Source organism: Paroedura picta, chromosome 2 (assembly GCF_049243985.1).
Source record: "Paroedura picta isolate Pp20150507F chromosome 2, Ppicta_v3.0, whole genome shotgun sequence".
Lineage (NCBI taxonomy): Eukaryota > Metazoa > Chordata > Lepidosauria > Squamata > Gekkonidae > Paroedura > Paroedura picta.
This window is the reverse complement of record NC_135370.1, coordinates 54976487-54996579: the sequence shown is the minus strand read 5'-3', so window position 1 is coordinate 54996579 and position 20093 is coordinate 54976487. Positions and strand designations below refer to the sequence as shown.

Below are 20093 nucleotides of genomic sequence, written 5' to 3'. Positions count from 1 at the left end.
GAATTATTTTTAAAAAGATTTCACCTCACGGTTGAGAGAAAATCAGAGAGATTTGCTATTTTCCTCTTTTCTTCATTAGCATAGTATATTTTTATCTTTCCCTGGTATCTAGTATTTTTGGTGTTTATATTAATTATGTGTGGTATATGTATTAAGAAGTGTTCCACACAATAGTTAAACATATAGCATTTCATTTGAGTAAGGAAAAATCAACAATATATAAAGTATGTAACATGTTATTTACATTTTTTAGAAACAGACAAAATGACTACCCAAATGAAGGATTCTGTTCAATCAAAAAATAAAGAGATAAACAAGAACCTGAAAAATTATATGCATAACACTGTTCAAGCAAAACTGCACTGATATTACATGAATCAAATTCTTTTTAATAAAGGCCTCAACATGGCAAAGTTTAGAAATAGGTAGTATGCATGCACAGAGTACAACAAAAATCTTTTATAAAAGAGTTGTTATTTTTGCAATGTTTGTACAAAGGGAATAAAGAGCCACCACAAACATATTTAATCTGTTAGATTAATACATTAGGACAGCAAAAATCAATACTATGTAGCAGAGGGAACAAAATGCCCTCCAATTATTTTTGTACATGTGTGTGAAGTCTTTTGTGCCTTTAAAGTTATATATAAAAGATTTCATTTTTTCCAGCCTAAAGAAATTGCACTACATACCTACATCACAATTTTTAAAAGGCAAATTGTATTTATTTTTTGTTTTTATTCTACATAACATAAAATAAGTTAATATCAGAGAAAGTGCTGGGAATTTATTACATTTGACACTCTCCACTGCTGAGAATGTGGCCTAAGGTTTATTCAAGAAGGTTTAAAATCAATCCACAGTAGTTTTTTAAATAATATATTCATAGCTACAAAATGATGAAGATTGGGTGGGCTGGCTTAATATTTCTACATAAAGAAGTGGATTTTTCCTCCTCCTTAGAAGCCTGTTGTTAAAGTGTGTGCTTATGGCTTTTTGTTCTCCTTACATCATAGAGGAATTTATCATACACAAATAATACATGTAGCTGAGTAAATAAATATATAATAATGTGTGCTGGCAATGCCCTCTTGAGCTCCAGGTAGGCTATTGTACACAGGACTGCAAAATAGGCCTTGCCACACATCAGTTAAGGTTTTTCCTCTTGCAAGTTGTATATTACTAAATTCTGTACGGCTCTACTAAATACAAAGGATTTTTTACATGGTATATATGTTTAATATAACATGGATGATCACTGTATCCCCAAAACTGAATAATCTATCTTCTTGTAGACCATTGGATGTTCTCCATTGTACTCATAGCTTGTTGGCATCCTAAAGCAAACTGCAAAACAAGTTATGTGTGATTTCTAAAATTATAGAGTGTTGTTACGTAAGGTTCTGAAGTGAATTTCTAAGGGGCACAAAGAGAGTAGACTATTCAATCATACTTTCACCATTTAAAACAGAAACAAATTCACACACTGTACTATAGCTGTTGGACCATACCATGGAAAAGTGCAGAGATCATCCCCATGGATTAATTAAAACAAAAAAGAGTTCATACAAAATAGATTGCTCATATTCACACTACAAAGGATTTTTTAAATTTTTAACAAATTCAATGTGTGTTATATCAGCAGCATTGTTGTAAATTGTACTGGTAGTGCAGATTTTTTTTCATAAAAATACCATACAAATGGTCAGTCAAGTCATCAGCAAAAGGAAAACCCAGAAAACCACCAACCAAACAGAAAAAAATATCCAGAGATAATGCTGATGCCCAAACAATTATAATACTGTTGGTACATAGAAAAGTAATCATTATATTTTATACATTTATACAGTATACAAAAGGTTACAATGGATTATGCCACAGTCTCCCTTATTCCAATATCTATTTTCTTTGGAAGGAGTTCTTTCCTTTCATCAACACTTGCTAAGGAGTTTCGACAATTTTGCCCATCCATGTACAACTTTGTGTACACTGGATTAGAGTAGTTTGTTGGCTGAAAAGAGATAAATATAACATGTCATTTAGGATTAATTTATGGACAAAAATTTAGAGAATATTAATTTGCACATAACATGCATAAATGAGTAAAAGACAGAATACATTTATTTATTATGTTGTTTCAAGTAAAATGTAACTCAAATATTTATTATACATGCTTTTGAAACAATGTAACATGCATGTATCTAAAGTTTGCTAGAAATACTGGAGGGAGGGGAGATGAAAACAGTTCTATCCAATAAAGTTCATAATTATTTTAAGTTAGCCTAGTATTTATGGAAAATACAGTTTATAACATGCAGCATGGAAGGACTGTATAGAGAGACCCCATGTAGAGATTATTCTTCAGTGCTGGCCTAAAGTAGAAAATATGGTGAGGCCTAAAGGTCCTAAATTAAACACTTTAATATTATAGCACTTATTTTAAGTACAGACTAATGCAAATAATGGCTCAGTATTGCTGGATTAAATACAAAGGTACACTTCTACATCTACAAAAGGACTTCCACACAAACAAGAGTCATTTTTCATCTTGGGTCAGAATGTTACACAAGAAAAATGAAATGGTACCTATTAGTCTTGATCTAGAGCAACCTTTTACATCAACATGAAAACTGCTTTATAAAGTGAATAAAGTCTTATGAATCCTCTTATACAATCTTTGGAAGAGCACTTTTATTTTACTTCTACTTATTGGCTTCAATCCAGCAATGTGCAAGTGTAAACATTAATAGATTTAACACAGTCCAGTCTCTGCAAATACTTCTGCAACGCTTGCTATAGTTTACAGTACTCAGAAATTACTTGCAGAATGTCTTGCACAACAAGGAAAATAGCTAAGATTCACTATGTTTTAACTAAGTGCATGGGTGTGGGTGCAAGGAAACCTAGCACATGCAGAAATACCCTGGTGGACCCCAGCCCTCATTTCAGCAGACTAATAGATATAAAGACTGCTTATGAACTGGAAGAAGCACAAAACCTGTAGGATGCTAGGCATATCGATGATTTTTGGACTTGCATACACAGGGACAAACAAATAGTTATGTTGGCAACATTTGTTGCTATTTGGTGGGGCTGTTGTGTCAGATAATGCTACATTTACATGTACACACAAACACACACACACACTCAAATAAAGATAATGTACCCAATCCCTGTCACACTCTTCTGAGCTCTGTTAGGCAATGCAACTGAACAAGAAGTTGGGAAATATGCAACTAGATTAGGTAAAAAGAAACTTCTATAGATAATTATTTAATTGTTCACTCTTATATAATACTCAGAAAAAAGTTTACAAAGTGCCATCAAATTGTAGCTGACTTAAGGATAATCATGTTTTTCAAAGCAAGAGATGTTCAGAGATGGTTTGCAATTGTTTGCTTTTTCATAGCGACCTTGGCCTTGCTTTGTAGTCTCCCATTCAAATCCTAACCAGGAACACCCCTGCTTAGCTTCTGAGATCAGGCTAGCCTGAACCATTGAGATCAGGGGAAAAGAGGAAATACGCCATTTTAAGAACAGAGGGGAGAATTGTGAGATATCATCTTACCCAATGGTATCATGAATAAAAGTTCCTGGAAGTGAAGTATTTTGTTTACACTTTACTAATGCTCAGATGCTAACCCCAGCTGGGCAAAGGCTAGAAAACCAGGTTCTTTCATCATATGTCAGACTGTCTCATTAAGAGGATATGCATTGGTATGTTAATTTTTTGTAGCTAAAGAGCCAATCAGGAGTTGGATTTTTTATATGCTGCAGCATCAGAACAGTCACATAAACCGGACCTAGCAGAAACCTCCAGGTTTTTTCCTCAACAAGATGAAGGTTGATTTGCTTAAATGTACATGTGGGTGAGGGAGACTTTTTCATTTGGGGTTGAGTTGGAATGTCATTTGGAATACCAAATTCCAGCAAAGGAAGGAGTAACGGAAGGAAAGATGGCTTCAATCATGTGACCTAAAAATTGCCAGCATAAAAAATGAAACTGAAACTGAATACTTCAAAGATTATTCTTCTTACTCTCCTGTCACAAAGGGATATGTTTTAGATTTAGGACTAGAAGATTCTATTTATCCATTGTATTTTTTTTTATCTGAAAGTGTAAGACAATTCTTACCTCATATAAATATTTTTCACTTTTGTGCTTAATTAGAAGATGAGTCTTTAAAGAGTTTGATTCCCTGAGAGACAAAACTGGCATAATCTGTAATAGCCATTGGTGGTGGCAAGTGAAGAAAGTTCTCATATTTATTTTTGTCAACAATTTTTATTCTATTATTATTATTATTATTATTATTATTATTAACACTAATAATAATAATAGAAAAAACAGAAAATAGAGAAATCTTAAAATGACTGTCTCCATATTACCAATTCCAACTTATTAATCTTATCTAACACGCTGCAATAGCTACCTAATCAAATAGTCCAAATAAAAATGCCACTGATTTTGGAATTCTTCCAAAGGTCTTCTATTTATTAAATTTGTTAGTTTAGCCCAAGCAAACACTTGTAAACCTTCCTCAAGTTCATGTTTTTCAAAAGCTAGATCTCTTCTAGTAGGATTCATAATTAGTTGGTTATTTACGTTATTTACATTAAAACTGAAACATGATAGTAGAGTCTTAAATCTGGTACTCCCTGGCTTAAATCTGGTACTCTCATGCTATCATCATGGAGGATTTAAAGGCAATCCTGTGTTTCTTATAATTCCAAATATATTTGTTTAAACAGCTTAGCCAGTTATGCAAAGTTTTATCTTGAACATCTATAGGTAAAACTTGAAATAAAAAGTAATTATGTAAGACATTAATTTTAATGGTTTCCATTCTTACTGATCATGAAAAGTTAATTCTAGACCATCTCTTTAAATTTCCATGCAATGTATTTCATTATTTTCAAATAGACATTCCAGATCTTTATCAACGTATACTCCAAGATATTTTATTTTATCCGGGTTGCTCTCACATTTAGTTAATAATCTCATTTCCTTTGTCAACTGCTCAGAAGCTGTTGTGATTAAGAGTTTTGTTTTTCCTTTATTAATTTTGTATCCAGAGTCTGCTCCAAATCTTTTAAGCAGTCTAAGAATTTTAGAACTGAAGTTTGAGGTTCAGTTAACATAAAGACCACATCATCAGCATAACTTTTTATCCTGAATTCTTCTCCATCAGCAGTCATCAGTCTGGTCAAATCCAGCATGGATCTAATTTCTGTAGATATAGTTTCCATCACCAAGTTGAATAGTAGTGGAACAAAAGACATCCCTTTAGTAATTTGTATTTTTTTTCTTGTGTTACCATTTCATTAACCAAAATTCTTGCTTCTTCTCTAGAATATATCTGTCAGATGAATTTTGAAAAGAGTTCTCCACAGTCCATAATCTGAAGGGTTGCTTGCAAGTTCGATTGGAAATTATTCAAATGTTTTAGCCATATCCAAAAAACCAAAAGCCGCCTGTAGGCTTGTCTTTTGCGAAAAGTTGATTGCATTCAACACAGATCGGATGTTATTTTTCTGATCTTCATGTACCAACTCTTTAATACATCCTTTCAATCTCTCTGCCAATATCTTTGCAAAAATTATATAGTTCACATTAAATAGAAATATAGATCTGTAAGACTGTGGAACTGAAGGATATGATCCTTCTTTATAAATCAACATTAAAAAGGCTTGCTCTCATGTTTCAGGAAACTCTCAGATAGTTTCTGAACTCTCTGCAATTTCATTATTTAGCAGTTGAAAGGGTAGAATAAAAGTCTGCTGTAAGTCTATCTGGTCTAGGAGCCTTTCACGTTTTCATTGCCATAATTGCACTGTTTACCTCTTAAATGAATACCTCCTGATTCAATAAGCACTGATGTTCTGATGAGAATTTTTCAACAGGATATCATTTAAATAATTCAATAGGAAGCTTGGGTCTTTATCTTTTGATCAATAGTGTTTGGGGGAAAATTCAAACATCATATGTGAATCTCCTTCTCTGTTTGATATTTCATATTGTCTATCTTCATACGTGAAATAGTTTTTTTGTGAGATTTTTTTCATAGCCTATAAGCTTGCCATTTTCCTAGTTTGTCTGCAAACTCAAATCCATTTTTTTCTTCATAACTTCTGTCTCCAAAAAGTCCCATTTTAGCTTTAAGGACTTAATTTGTTTCCAAATTTACTTAGCTTTCCAAATTGTTTCCAAATTTGATGCTGTTCTTCAAAATTTTGCAGTTCTTCCAATATAGGTCTAGTTCTTTTCTTTTTTTCTTTAAAGCTGAATTATACCTGATTAATTTTCATCTAATAAAATCTTTACTTGCTTCTCAAATTGATGATCTTTTGATATCTGCTTTATCATTTATCTGAAAAAATCCTGGAACTCTGCTTGGCATGTCTCCAATTTTTGTTTGTCAGCAAGAATATGGTCATTCATTATCTTCTTAACCCAACTCTTCTGTAATTCAGCACTACTTCAATGGGGGGAATGTTCTCATAATTCTGTTGGGGTTGGAAGGATTGAAAGGTTCAGGAGAATATCTTATTATGGTCTAGTAGCAGCCTGGAACTTGGACCAGCTATAACCTTTGTTGTAAAAAGGAGGTGCCTTCTCTTTAATCCCTCTTTCAAGTCAGTGCCAGCAAGAACTAAACCTTGCACAGCTCTATTTACACCCACCTATTATTGTAATGTTTTATTCAGCAATCCAAGACTTGTGATAGTATCATATCACTAGATTCATGTTGCTTGTTAAAAACAAGAAGGAAATGGAGCTCGTACATCTGTGAAGGGGGTGGACGGCATAAGGTGCAGAGTAGGTGGAATGACCTCAGCATGGGCATGGAATTTCAAGGGGCAGTGAAAGAACAGGGGGGATCCAAGAGTATCTGTACATTTTTGAATTACCTTTGACTTAAAGCAAAACAAGGGGGAAATTGGCAAAAAAGTGCTTCCAGAAAATAGCAACCAGAAAGCAACCAGAGCACTGAAGAGAGGAAAATCAATGCAAACAACAAAGAACATCTGACAAATATGCACAGTGAAGACAAGGGAAAACACTGGTGCATAATAGGCTGTAATATGTATAATTTACTACTTTTTACCTATATAATACTTTGGAAGGAAATTTAGCCTAAGTAAATCAAGCCTGAAGAAATGAAGCAGTTTCCATTAGTCAGTGTAATTACTATGCATTAAGAGATTATTGCTATATCTGTACAGACATATATATGAAGATAAATTTAGTGAGATTTATTTGTAAGTAAGTATACTGAGGGTGGGGATGTATATTGCATGATGTAAGTTTGAAATTATTTTGAGTTCTGTTGCTCAGAATTACATAAACAATAAAATAAATCCTAAGAAAGCCCACGGATATTCCCAGGGTTTTTACATACCACACTAGGTTCTAAAAACTAGCATCTTTAAATCATATTTTCAGATGAACAATTCATGCAAGCTAAATGACAAAAAACACATTAAAATGACTGTAAATGGAATATATGAATACATGCGTCCTTGTATATTAATATAATTAATAAAATGCTATTGAAAGAGCATCAAGATTTTTAGTATATTGTGTAGACATAGGTGACACTAATGAGAGGCATTTAAACCCAACTGCAATGCTTCAGTGCCATTAATTTACATATGGTTTAAATGCTTCTGTTTTATTTGGGTTGTTTGTATTATGCTCATTAATTGGCTTTTCTGCACTAAATGGTTTGGACATGATCCAAAACATAATAATGCATATACAGATTGCAGACATGCTTACTTGGGCGTACTTCAGTTGCCATTAGGGCCTTACGTTTTGTAATCTCTGCAAAACCTATATGTTTATGATACTGTATTGTGCAGTAATAGGTCCTCCATAACTATATCATATATACATACTAATACTGAGTGACCAGTTTACATTAATTTAAGTGAACTGACTACAATTTATTTGTCAATTGTCTAAGTTTTTGAAAAACAGCCTGGCACAAACTGTGTATTTATTCTCACATGTAAAAGCACAACTCAGTTCACTTGCCAGCTTATATGACAAAAGGTCTTCCAATAATTATGTTTGCTTATTAACTACCTGGACTTAACTTTCCATGAAAGGTACAAATGCAGGTTTGTGCCTAAATAGCATCCCAGTCCAATCAAACAGATCACAGCTCCACTTGTTTCTGTGCCTGAGCAACAGTATAGTTATTAGCAACGTAAGATTACGTCACTGATTGGGGTGGGGTGAGGTGGGGCTCCTCTGCTGAGTTTCTTATAGCATGCATTTAAGCACACAAAGTATTCCAGAACACAAAGTATGATCAACATCCTAGTACCAGTGAAGGGAGACAATCTATTTTCATGTTTTTATGTTCTGAAACATCAGAGGATTCTATACTTTGCTACTGCTGTTGAGTAAACAGGTAGAACTGTTATTTGGATTGATTTATTTGTGCTATTATAAAGTATAATAGCTTTGATTATATTTGCTTTGTCATACTCTTAAATATGTTATTCACTAAATGTTGTTTGTATGTTAGTGCTCTTTTTTCAAGCAGCTTTTACAACCCTCACTAGGGAACCATGACAGAATGAACATGAAAAATGAATTACAGTTTCTCACCCCTGCTGTTAGAGGTCCTTTCAGATCAGAGTTTAAGTAGATTGGCGGTGCTGTGTGGGGAAGCTTGAAGACTGTGGTCCCTCCCCCAATATATCTGGCCTGCATTTAAATAGAGGAATTTGGGGTTTGTTTGGTTTTTTGCATTTTAATTGCTGTGCTTAAAATAGTTCATTTCCCCCTACAGTTTGAAATACTATTACAGAAGCAATTAGTGCAATCACATATCTGACTTCAGTTTTATAATATGAGCACCAAGTAAAAATCAAATACAAGTCTTGAATTGTTGTTTTTTTTACATAAATCATATCATTGGTACAGGAAGCATTTCTTTTAAGATCACCACACCAATTAACATTCAATTTATCAAATGGTTTAAAAGCCCATTAGTACATTTTTCAATTGACTATCCCAGGGTGCAAAACATTCATTGATAAAGAGATGCTAAGACATTTATAGAATGATTCATACTCCAGTTACATCTTCTGCGACTCAGCAATCATATACTTTGTAGTGGGAAAAAGAATTCTCTTACACTATACAGATAATCATTCTTAAGAACAATGTGCCCAGATATCCCTTTAATTGCACCTTTCATACATACAGTGGAGCGTGTTATCTGAACTTCGACTGGAAACTTGTTAACTGGAATTTTTACTAATCCAGGCTGTGAAGAGCAGGAACCCCAGTTAACATATGTTTACACAGAAGGTAATAGACAATTGTAAAGACCAGGGCTCCCAAATGAGAGTGGATGGTTAGCCCTTACTATTCCAGAACTCTCCATATGCAACAAGATTTACATGCGCATGTATGTCCATCTTGCTGTACTGTAAATTCCTCCGTTGGGGAGATACCTCAAAAATTCATCCATAATTTCTCTCCATAGAGTGTGGATCCAATATCTGTTGTGGTACTGATTTGCAAGCTCCATGCAATCCATAATAACAATTATGTCAAAATCTTCTAAACTCAGAAAAATATATTTTGTGACTTTTAATGTTCAACTTCAATATAATGAGTGTCACTTGAGTGTCTGGGACTGATTCTGCAAGAAGAATTTCCCCCCAGTACAGCCTCTTATTGCTCTTGGGTTTTAGAGCTGCTTCCACATTACGTCGGCAGTAACCTGGAGCTCTCAAGTGGCTGGTGTGAGTTTTAGTTAAATTTGCTCCATGATGAGGGAAATTGTCAAAACTCGATTTGCCATTTCTTGCCACACAGTGATCCAGGGAGCAAACAGGGCAAGCTTGTGTTGAGGGGGAAATACACGACAGTCTTCGTAGCATTTTTCCCACCTTCACACCCACTCTCTCCATGCTCCATTTCCTGATTGTGATTTTTGTTAAAAAGGCATGGTCCGCATTGCTAAGGGACAGCAAAGCTACATTCTCCATGCAAAAATAAAATGTTCTCTTCACAGTGCACAGTCATTTTGGGATCGGGCAGCCAAAACACATTCCTATTTGCATTTTCTAGCAATGGGGTATGAACAGGGAAAGAGGGGGATGTGTGTGATGAAGCAACCTTCTCCCGATTACTTGTTCGCTTACTTATCTCCTAAAAATGGTATATATACAAAAATTTGCTCGTTTATATGGAAATACAGTATCCCTTGGACAAAACTAGTTTTGTATATTATTAAATAATTTTACTGGGGCTTTTGTGGGGTTTCCAGTAAATCAATTGGTTTCACTGCTAGTACTCAACTGCTTTGGGGGTTGCCTGAGTCCTTTAGAAAGTTTATATTGCAAAGATCTGGCATTACATTTTATGGCACATGTGGCCTGGTCTGACAAAGTGATATTTATGTCAGATACAGCCCCTATAACAAATGAGTTCAACACCTCTAAGTTAAAAGGGATATTTTTGCTAACCAATCTTATTTGTAAGAATTTTAATTCACCTGCAGAGTAATCCAAAGCGACTGCTCAGCAAGAAAGAAGAGATAAGGGGAAATCATGTATGTGAGGACAGGATGGTAATATAGGCCCATCAAGCTAGGGCCCTTCTGAAGGGATTTTTGAAGGAAATTGTGGTGGCTGTTCCTATCTATTGTCAGGTGGACAACAGAGTCAAAACAATTTTTAAAAACCCCTTCTTGTAGCTAGTAAAGAGTTGCTTGAAAACCTGATGACTGGTCCTAGTGCAATAATTGTCTGTGGAAAGGGAGAAGAGTAAAGACTTGAATTTAGATGAAAGAGGAATCTCAAGAAGCAAGAATACCCCATGTGTCCTGCAGAGAAGAGACAGTTTCAATACAGGTCTTCCACAAATTAGTTGAAATAGTATAGACTTCAAAAACCCTCTGGACATACAATATTTATTGAGTGAAGTGAATTTAGAGAAAGTTTGCAAGGCAAACATTATTGGTCTAGCAGTTGTGAGTCCCTAATATACATTCATTTAAATGCTTTCATTTAAATGAATGTATATTAGGGACTCACAACTGCTAGACCAATAAAGTACTGCTTACTAGTTAGTTTTTAGAACATGACATTAGACTGCATCAAGAGATGTTTTTCAAATGTGACAGGCTAAGCCCCATAAAAATAATGACATTTCACAATTTTTATAATAAATAATTCTTTGAATGTAAAACAAAATGATAAATAGGTATTATGTATTACCTTATCTGGATTTAATGAAAAATCAAGACTCCTTTCACTGTGATTATGACCCACCTCATACATATTGTATGATGGATTACCAATTTCTACATTGATTCCCCCATTTATTATTGGTTGTCTTCGGATTGTTTTTGTCCTACAATATATCAAAGAAAAAGCAGCAAATATATTCCAGCCTGCATGGATCATGCACATTTAAAAAATGTTTTTCAGTTTTCAAGTACAATCTGCAATCCTAGGAATGTTAACATGAAATAATCTTGATCTTTCTAGGGAGTAGAAATTATATGAAATCCTCACTTATAAATGAAAGAGATGCATTCACGCCTTTGATAGACATAGCTTACATTCCCCCACTTTTCCTTCTAAAGCCTCCTAAACTTTCACATCCTGTGGAAGTGTAAGCATAAGTTAAGCATGCACTGTTTGAAAAAGAATTCTTTTTGTTTGTCATGCCTATCAACTTCATTAGGTGACTTCCACGTTCTAATATTGGGGAGACTTTTATATACATGTTCTTAACATCATGTGTCATTTTATAAACCTTTATTACATGCTCATACTCTTTTAAAATTAATCTCATTATAGTGCCTAGATCATATCTGCCAGCTTGGTGCAGTAGTTAGGAGCGTGGACTTCTAATTTGGAAAGCCCAGTTTGATTCCCCGCTCCTCCACATGCAGCCAGCTGGTGACCTTAGGCTTGTCACAGCACTCATAAAGCTGTTCTGACTGAGCAGAAACCAAGCTCTCTCAGCCTTACCTATCTCACAGGGTGTCTATTGTGGGGAGAGGAATGTCAACGTAATTGTAAGCTGCTTTAAGAGTCCTACTGGTAGAGAAAAGCAGCATATAAGAACTAACTCTTCTTCTTCTTCTTCTTCGTCTTCTTCTTCTTCGGTGACTAACAACTAAATATCTTATATCATCATGAGCTCATAACTAATTAGTTCTGTAAATTTAAATAACTTTCCCCAAAGCATCAATAATAAAATTTTGGAAATTGTAAAATTGATTTACAAAAAGATGATAAATAGGTAAACTAATGGGAAAATAAGTATACAGTAATTTAAATTCAAATTATATAGTAATTTTATTTTAATGTTATCATTCACAGAAAACAGGAATGATTTGCACTTTAGTGATAATGAAATACAATTACTGATTTCTGTGAGTTGGATCCCACAGAGGGTTTCTACTGGCAGAAAAGGTGTCAGGTTTCACTTATCCACCTACCCCACTATAGACTTTTGACTTAATCTCTTCCTGGGATCTCCTGTTCCTCAGGAGGAGTTCAGTAGGAGAGGGGCACGAAAATGCCATTTACTATTGGAACACCTTCCATCAGCAGCAATATTTTTAACAAGGTGCATTTATTCTAAGAATGTACAGAATTACTTGCATGCAAAAATATGTTTGCATAGATAAACTGATGACAAGTTTTTAGATGCAAGAGGGAATTTCCATAGGGCATCATTTTATTTCCTAAGCAGAGCTCCACCCCTCCACTGCATAAACTGCTCTCACACAGTGTGCACACTAGAATACTAAGGAAGAATGACACAGCTTCATTGTACAAACTACATGTGTTTTAAGCCACCAGGAAAATCAGGTACTAGCATTACATCCAACTCAGAGATCCAGCAAACATGAGGCTGCCAGAGTCCCACGTATTTTTAATGCAACTGGGATGAGATATAGAACAGGGTGGCTGCTTTTGAGCTTTGAGCCCATGTCTCTAAATGGAACCTCACTGGGAAGAAAATATAAGCCTTCTGCTGGGGAAAAACAATCAGGAATTCCCATGGGGTTAAGCTTTTCAGATTAGTTCCACACAGCATACTAAATGAAGTCATGGCTGCAATTAACTCCCTCTTGTTACCCTTCTCTAAAGTGCTGCATTTGCTTCATAGGGATTTACAACATTGAATTATTCTCATATGGAGCTTTCTTTCTTGGATAGAATTGAAGGACATCATGAAGAAATTCCTTACCTTCGCTTTCTTTTACAAAGGAGCAAGCCAATTACCAACGTAGTGATTAGGGTCACCAAGAGAACGAGAGGGACAATGATTGCAATACTTCCTGCAACAAATAATAGAAAGTGTATTGATCACTGTTCTGTGTAATGGCATTTGTTCATTGTTCATCAGCCATTGCCTCTCTGTTTGTTCCCTACTTCTGTCCCAATCATGCCATTTTTTTCACACTAGAGCATCCCACACATGCACATCTCAAAAATAAATTATGTTACTTAAAAAAACTTACTAGTACTCATATTGTCAGACTTGCTGCTTTTGGGAGCTGGTCTTTCACACTGTGTACCTGCCCAGTTGGTGGAACATCTAAAACAACCCAATTAAGAGTAAAAAAAACAATTAGTTCATGCGCACAATTAATATAACTATTAAACAGACCAAACATAGTCCATGTGAATGACAAAGCCATGTTCCAGCATGAACAAATGTTACTCCATTATGTTGCAATACTAACAATTTGAGCATTTTTAAAAATAATTGTCAAGAATGTAAGTTTATACAAACAGTGATACAGCAGTGCTAACTTGTAAGGTTAGATATCATAAAACTGCAATAAATATAAAAAGAAAAACCTACATATAGTGATTTATAGTTGCCATTATAACAGAGACATTATGCAAATAGTAAGCAAGAGGTCCCAATGTTACTGATACAATGACTTTCATTTTAATATTAACTTCACCTGTTTTTATGCTGTTAATTACATGTATTGACTTTCAATTAACACAACTACCAAACTAGGAATTCCTGAAGCATAGAATAGTCATACTAGTGTGTATTTCTGTTCCTGGGCAACAACTGTGCAGTTGCACCTAAACCACTATTTAAAGCAAAAAAATATATACTGCTAAAAATGCAACACTCAGAAATAAACTCTCTGTTTTATTAGTGTGATAAATACTGGAGTTGCAATTAATTTAGTCAGTTTTGTTAATAAATTAGCTATGATCTAAAACTTTTAACAACAAAAAGGAAGGGTATGATTAATTAGGTAGCCATGCACAGGACTATATACTTTTTTTTAAGTAAATAATTTATAATTAAATTGCTTGTAAAAATACCAGGGACAGATGCTTCATGGAAGAGGTAATTCCTTTTCTATAACAGCATCTGCAGGAAAACTTGCAACAGCTGTCAATCAGTAGGAGTCTTGGGGTATGGGGACATGGGGGGCACTAGAAAACCTGGAATTGATGTCACGCCTATCTAGGAATTGTGAGAAGGTCTATGGTAAAATCAGCTTTCCCCCAGAAGTAATGTCAAGCTGTCACCCAATAGGAATGTTTTTGATGTGGAAATACAACTACTGGTATGCCCCCTGAAATGGAAATTACTACGGATGTGAGTAATTTGTCTGTTGTCTCTCCCCAGGGAGCATGTCAGTAGATGTGAAGACAGGTGGCAGCAGCATGAGCAGATCTCTTCAGGCCACCTGTGAAAGAGGTTGGTGAAGGAGACTGCCTAGGCCCAACTCTGAGCTCCGCTTGCTGTCCCACTGCCACTGCTAGGATGAAGAACTGGGGCTGGGGGCAGGGCTGCCTTCAGAATATGGGTAGCAGAGGTGGTGGCGGTATAGCAAGTGGAGTTCAGCACCAGGCCTTGCCAGCAGTAGCTGTTCCCATTCCTCCTGTGTCTGTGGAAGATGGGTTGCAAAGTTTATTTCACAATTATTTTTATCCTGCCAGCTTCGACAAGAAGAGTAGGAATCATGGAAAAATGGTGAGTCTGCATACACATTTAATCTAAAACACATAAAACAGATATTCCCCAGAAAATAGTTTTATTCATATGCAAATTTGAAAACTTAACAATTTCAAATTAAACAGGAAAACTTTTACAATTAGGTAAAAGGAAACAGAAATGGAACTACTTATTTATCTATTTCCACATCTTTCTTTCCAATGGGAACTAATAGTGGCTTACATCATTCTCTTTAATTAATAAAATCTAATTAATAAAAATATTTCTCAAGGTGTTCTTATAAGGAGCTTCCTACTGTATCATGATTATTTTGGCTATAGCAGACAACTGTAGGTATTTAATAGCTTAAAAATACTATGACAACTAGTAATAATAGATATACAATTTATTAAAAATGCTACAATAACTACTGTTTCTACTATTGAGACAGTTATATTAGTTATTTCAACTAGAAAGTCGTACTGCAAGTTATACAATTCTAGCTAAGGCAAGTATTTTTAAATTAGATAAATACATATTTATGCATTAAACACCACTTAGAGTAAATTTTTTACATACTATATGACTTTAAATCTTCCTTTCCCCATAACTTTATTTGCTATTCTAAACTGAATCTAATGAGAACACACCAGTTTTGTAACGGAAAGAGAAACTGTAAGGGAAGAGAAAACAGCATAGCTCACAGTTCAGCAAAGAAGTAAAGCCATACCATGGTTCAGCCCCATAACCACATTCTCTACAATTAATGGAACAAAGAACTAGGAGAAGCACTGCTTAGTTTCAGCCTGTAGTCATTAGAGGAAACCTGTCATACCAAGAATTATTGCAGGGCAACAGAAGTGCACCACAGACTGCCATTAGAAATACTCAAAGGCCTATTACACAAGCAGGAAGTACTGCAGAGTCAAGACCGAACAGTCAAGACTTAGGAGCTTGACTTTGAATTCTGTCCTGCTGTACAAAACATCCCCTCCTCACATCTAGTGTATTTATTCTGGGAATGTCACTTGTGACATATGGGGGTGGTGTCCAGAGGCTATTTTAAAATTACAAAATTGCCTTATTACAGCTCTGCAGTATCAACAAGTAAGTGTCTTCCATTTAAATCCTTAAATCATTTGAGAGAGGTGGGCAAAAAGCTCCCTTTTCTTATTGCCAAACTCAAATGGTCTCTGTTGTGAAAAATGGAAGAAAGTTACCACACTCTGCCATTTCTCTCTTCATTGCTGGCCTTTTCCTTCCTTCTTTTTCATCCTTTCAGAGTTTGTGAAGAGACTTCTCAGAGAAATGCGACAGAAGCACTCATATTGTTGGTTCTTATTTAGTTATTTCATAGTTAGTTATATTTAAATGCTGCCAGTTCCAGCACAGCTAGCTCAAGGCAGCTTATAACTAATACAATTTATAAAATAAAACAAAATCCCCATCCCACCCTCCCAATCCCCATCAGTCCCAATTCCCCCCCCCCCCACTGGCCCCCTAACCATTTTTCTGGTTCCAGGTCAATGGCATACCAGAAAATGGGAAGACCTCCTAATTCCTGATTCTACCTGGTCTGAACCAAAGGCCTGGAAGAAGAGCTCCATTTTACAGGCCCTGTGTAACTTTACAAGCTCCTGCAGAGCCCTCAGTTCATCCGTTAGCTCATTCCACCAAGCTGCGGCTCTTGCCTTGGTTGAGGCCAGGCAGACTTCATACAGCCCAGGGATCTCCAACCTGTTTGCCATTGCAAAGTACAAGTCCCTGCGTGGGCATAGGGAGTTAGGCCCAGATTGTGAATGGCCCTGGATGTAAAAAAAAAAAACACAACCTTGAACCTGATCCAGCACTCAACCTGTAGCTAATGCAGCTGCCTCAGAGCAGGCTGGATATGGGTCCTCCATGGTGTCCTAGTCAGGACCCTAGCAGCTGCATTTTGCACTGGTTGTCATTTTTGGATCAGGGACAAGGGAATGGCCACATACAGCGAGTTACAGGAATTGAACCTGGAGATGACCATCATGTGGATCACTGTGGCTCCAAGACAAGCAATACTATATCATCATTAGACTCATGCCACTTGTAAAAACAAAAAGTAAAATAATGCACACTTTGAGTGAAACTATGGAGTGGGCAAAGCAACCTTGATAAGGATGGGAAGTGACCTTTGAGGGGCTGAAAAGGGGTGGGGGGAATCCAGGTGGCTCTGTACACTTTTGAATTACGTTTGGCTTGGAAGCAAACAAGGGGAAATGGGCACAAAACCATGCTAAGAAAACCTGCAGAAACAGTGATTGGAAAGCAAACAGAGTTCTGAAGGGCTGAAAATCAATGCAAATGCAAATGAAATCCCAATGGACATGTACAGTGAAAGTGAGGGAAAACGTAGAACAAAAAGAAAACAATGATGGAAGGGAAACACCCATGGATAATGATAACAATGGACAAGGTTGTCATCATCATCATGCATAAAATTTGAGAGCTAATTTCGCTACTGACCCTTTTTTGCTATAAAAAAAGCAATGCAGTACATGGTCAAAAGAATCTGGAGAAGAGGCTTTAAATGCACCTGCCTCTTCCCTTCCTTCTCGCTGCGGGCGGGGGGAGGCAGGCGCGGCTGCCGGCGGCCCGGTACCGTGGCCTTTGTGGCCCGGCACCAGGCAGCAGACCGGGGGTTGATGACCCCTGCTCCAGAGGTCTGCCACAAAATGCATGGTTCTGCCTTGCACTCTGAAGTCTAAGCCTTGACCCATGCAGCCAGTGAAATGCCACATCAGATCAGATTTCCACTTCTGTTCTACTGTATCTGTAGTTGTTAGTCTCTAAGGTGCCACTGGACTAAAATCTATGTTAAATGCTCTTTGCAACAGCTAAATAGTCCTGTGTTAAATTATTTCTCATGTAAATTAAAAGTGCTAAACTTTGGCTGGATCATGTCCATACTGGCCACACCTAGTAGAATTTTTAAAAATTCAATAGGAGACATTCCCTTATTCTCTATTCTATATCGTCAACCACATTAGTCATTCCTACTCAGCCAAGGTCTATGTGCCCCATTTTTTATTCTCCACATGCCCCATTTTTATTCTACTCATTCTATTCCATAACTAAAATCCAATTTTAATACAAAAAGCCAATATACACAAATATTTCATATCATATTAATTTGCCAATAGTAGTGGTCTGATTTCAACCAGATTTCCTCCCCCACCCCAACAATCAGGCAGCACACAAACCATTATAGATACTGCAATAAATTCTGACTAGAAAACTAGTATTTTAGGTGACAAAAAATAAACATCTGTTTGATTTTAAAGAATTTTAAATAGCTATGATTCAATTAACTGGAAGAACTATGGGATGAAACTTGTGATCTGTCAAAGAAGGATATGCAAAGACTATTCCTGTATCAAAAGAAATGAAAAGCCTCAATGAATGAACAATGAAACTCTTAACATTGCAAAAGAGATGAAAAGTAAGTCAGAGGTGACAGAAATAGAGCTTCAGGTTCAAATGCAGTGTTCCAGTGACTGATACACAGAAACAAAGAGAACTATTATAGTTACCAGTATAAAGAAAAAGAAGATTACAACAAAAAGGGAAGAACAAAAAGTATGTTTCACAAGATCCTAGAAATCAAGGAGAAATTTAAAGAGCGGTTAGACAATCTGGAAGATTAACATGGAGATGTCTTTACTGAACAGGACAAAATCAAAGAAGGAAATAATATGCTGAGGGATTAAAAAGATGAGTCAAAAAAGAATGATAGATTCCTTTCAAGAAGAACCTTTTGAAGAAAAGCCCACAATTTTAGAAAAAGAAAGTGCACTCAAACTTTCTTTGAAACAAATCACTGGGAGAATATGGGATATCAATAGTGCTATTTCAAGCCACAGAAATGGAGCCCATTGAAATCTGTTAATGTATTTGGAATGGGAAATGTCAGATGTCCAAGCCTGATTCAGAAAAGCAAGAGGCACTAAATATCATATTGCAATTTTATTATTGTTATTAAATTTCTAGACTGCCTCTCTCCCACTATGCACAAGGAGGTTTACAACTTATTAAAATTAATAGAAATGTAATTACCTATTAAAATTCTAAAAATTGAACACCCAGAAAGCCAACTATCTGCTCAGTAACTAATTTGGGGTTGTCAGTGGGCAAGGAAGGAGTGGAAGCTGAGAGCTGGCATAGTATAATGGTTTATGTATACTCACTCTATCATGAAAAATTGCTGGGTGATTTGGGACAGTTACACTTTCTCAGACTGACTTAACTCACAGGGTGATTGTAAAGATAAAAAGGAGAAGAGGAGAATGCTGTAAGCTGCTTTAAGGACCCAATGAAAGACAGGTGGGCTATAAATGAAGCCAATAATAAATAAAGCTGCAGATTGTGGGGACAAATAAAGATGCATCTAAATGATGGAGTGAAGGTAAAGGTGGGACAGTACTGGCACACAAAGAATATTCTGACAATATAGCTTTTCTCTTGGCATAAGTAAGGAGTCTTTGTAGACCTTACATTGAACATGAGTCAGCACTGTGACTCGGTAACTAAAAAGGCAAATGGGATTTTGAGCTGTATCAAACCGAGTATCTTATCCAGATCACAGGAGGTGACGGTACCCCTTTATTCTGCTCTGGTTCGGCCTCACGGAGTACTGTGTTCAGTTTTGGGCATCCCAGTTGAAGAGAGATGTAGACAAACTGGAGCATGTCCAGAGGAGGGCAACAAAGATGGTGACAGGCTTGGAGACCAAGACGTATGAGGAAAGTTTGGGTAAGCTTGCTCTGTTTAGCCAAGGAGAGGAGACGACTAAGAGGTGATATGATAGCTATCTTCAAGTATTTAAAAGGATGCCATATAGAGGATAGAACAGAGTTGTTCTCTCTTGCCCTAGAGGGATGGACTAGAGTCATTGGGATGAAATTAATTCAAAAGAAATTCCATCTAAACATCTGGAAGAAGTTCCTGACAGAGTGGTTTCTCAGTGGAACAGGCTTCCTTGGGAGGTTGTGGGTTCTCCATCTTTGGAAACTTTTAAACAGAGGCTGGATAGCCATGTGATGGAGAGGCTGATTTGTTGAAGGTTCGAAGGGGTGGCAGTTAGGTTGGGCGC

At 36.1% G+C, this 20093-nt stretch overlaps 1 protein-coding gene across 4 annotated transcripts in view; it reads right to left on the bottom strand.

The window, feature by feature from the left end:
• Positions 1 to 269: 269 nt before the first annotated feature.
• LRP1B (LDL receptor related protein 1B) overlaps positions 270 to 20093 on the bottom strand; it is a 1129178-nt gene continuing 1109354 nt past the window's right edge. For 3 of the 4 annotated variants that reach the window (XM_077320171.1, XM_077320174.1, XM_077320172.1), the window contains 5 exons: positions 13518 to 13594; positions 13244 to 13334; positions 11251 to 11386; positions 8624 to 8722; positions 270 to 2011 (listed from right to left, as the gene is read on the bottom strand). In XM_077320171.1, the coding sequence (XP_077176286.1) occupies positions 1871 to 2011; positions 8624 to 8722; positions 11251 to 11386; positions 13244 to 13334; positions 13518 to 13594 (544 nt within the window). In that variant the 3' untranslated portion in view covers positions 270 to 1870. The remainder of the gene's footprint in view (positions 2012 to 8623; positions 8723 to 11250; positions 11387 to 13243; positions 13335 to 13517; positions 13595 to 20093) is intronic. The other variant, XM_077320173.1, reaches the window with a different exon arrangement.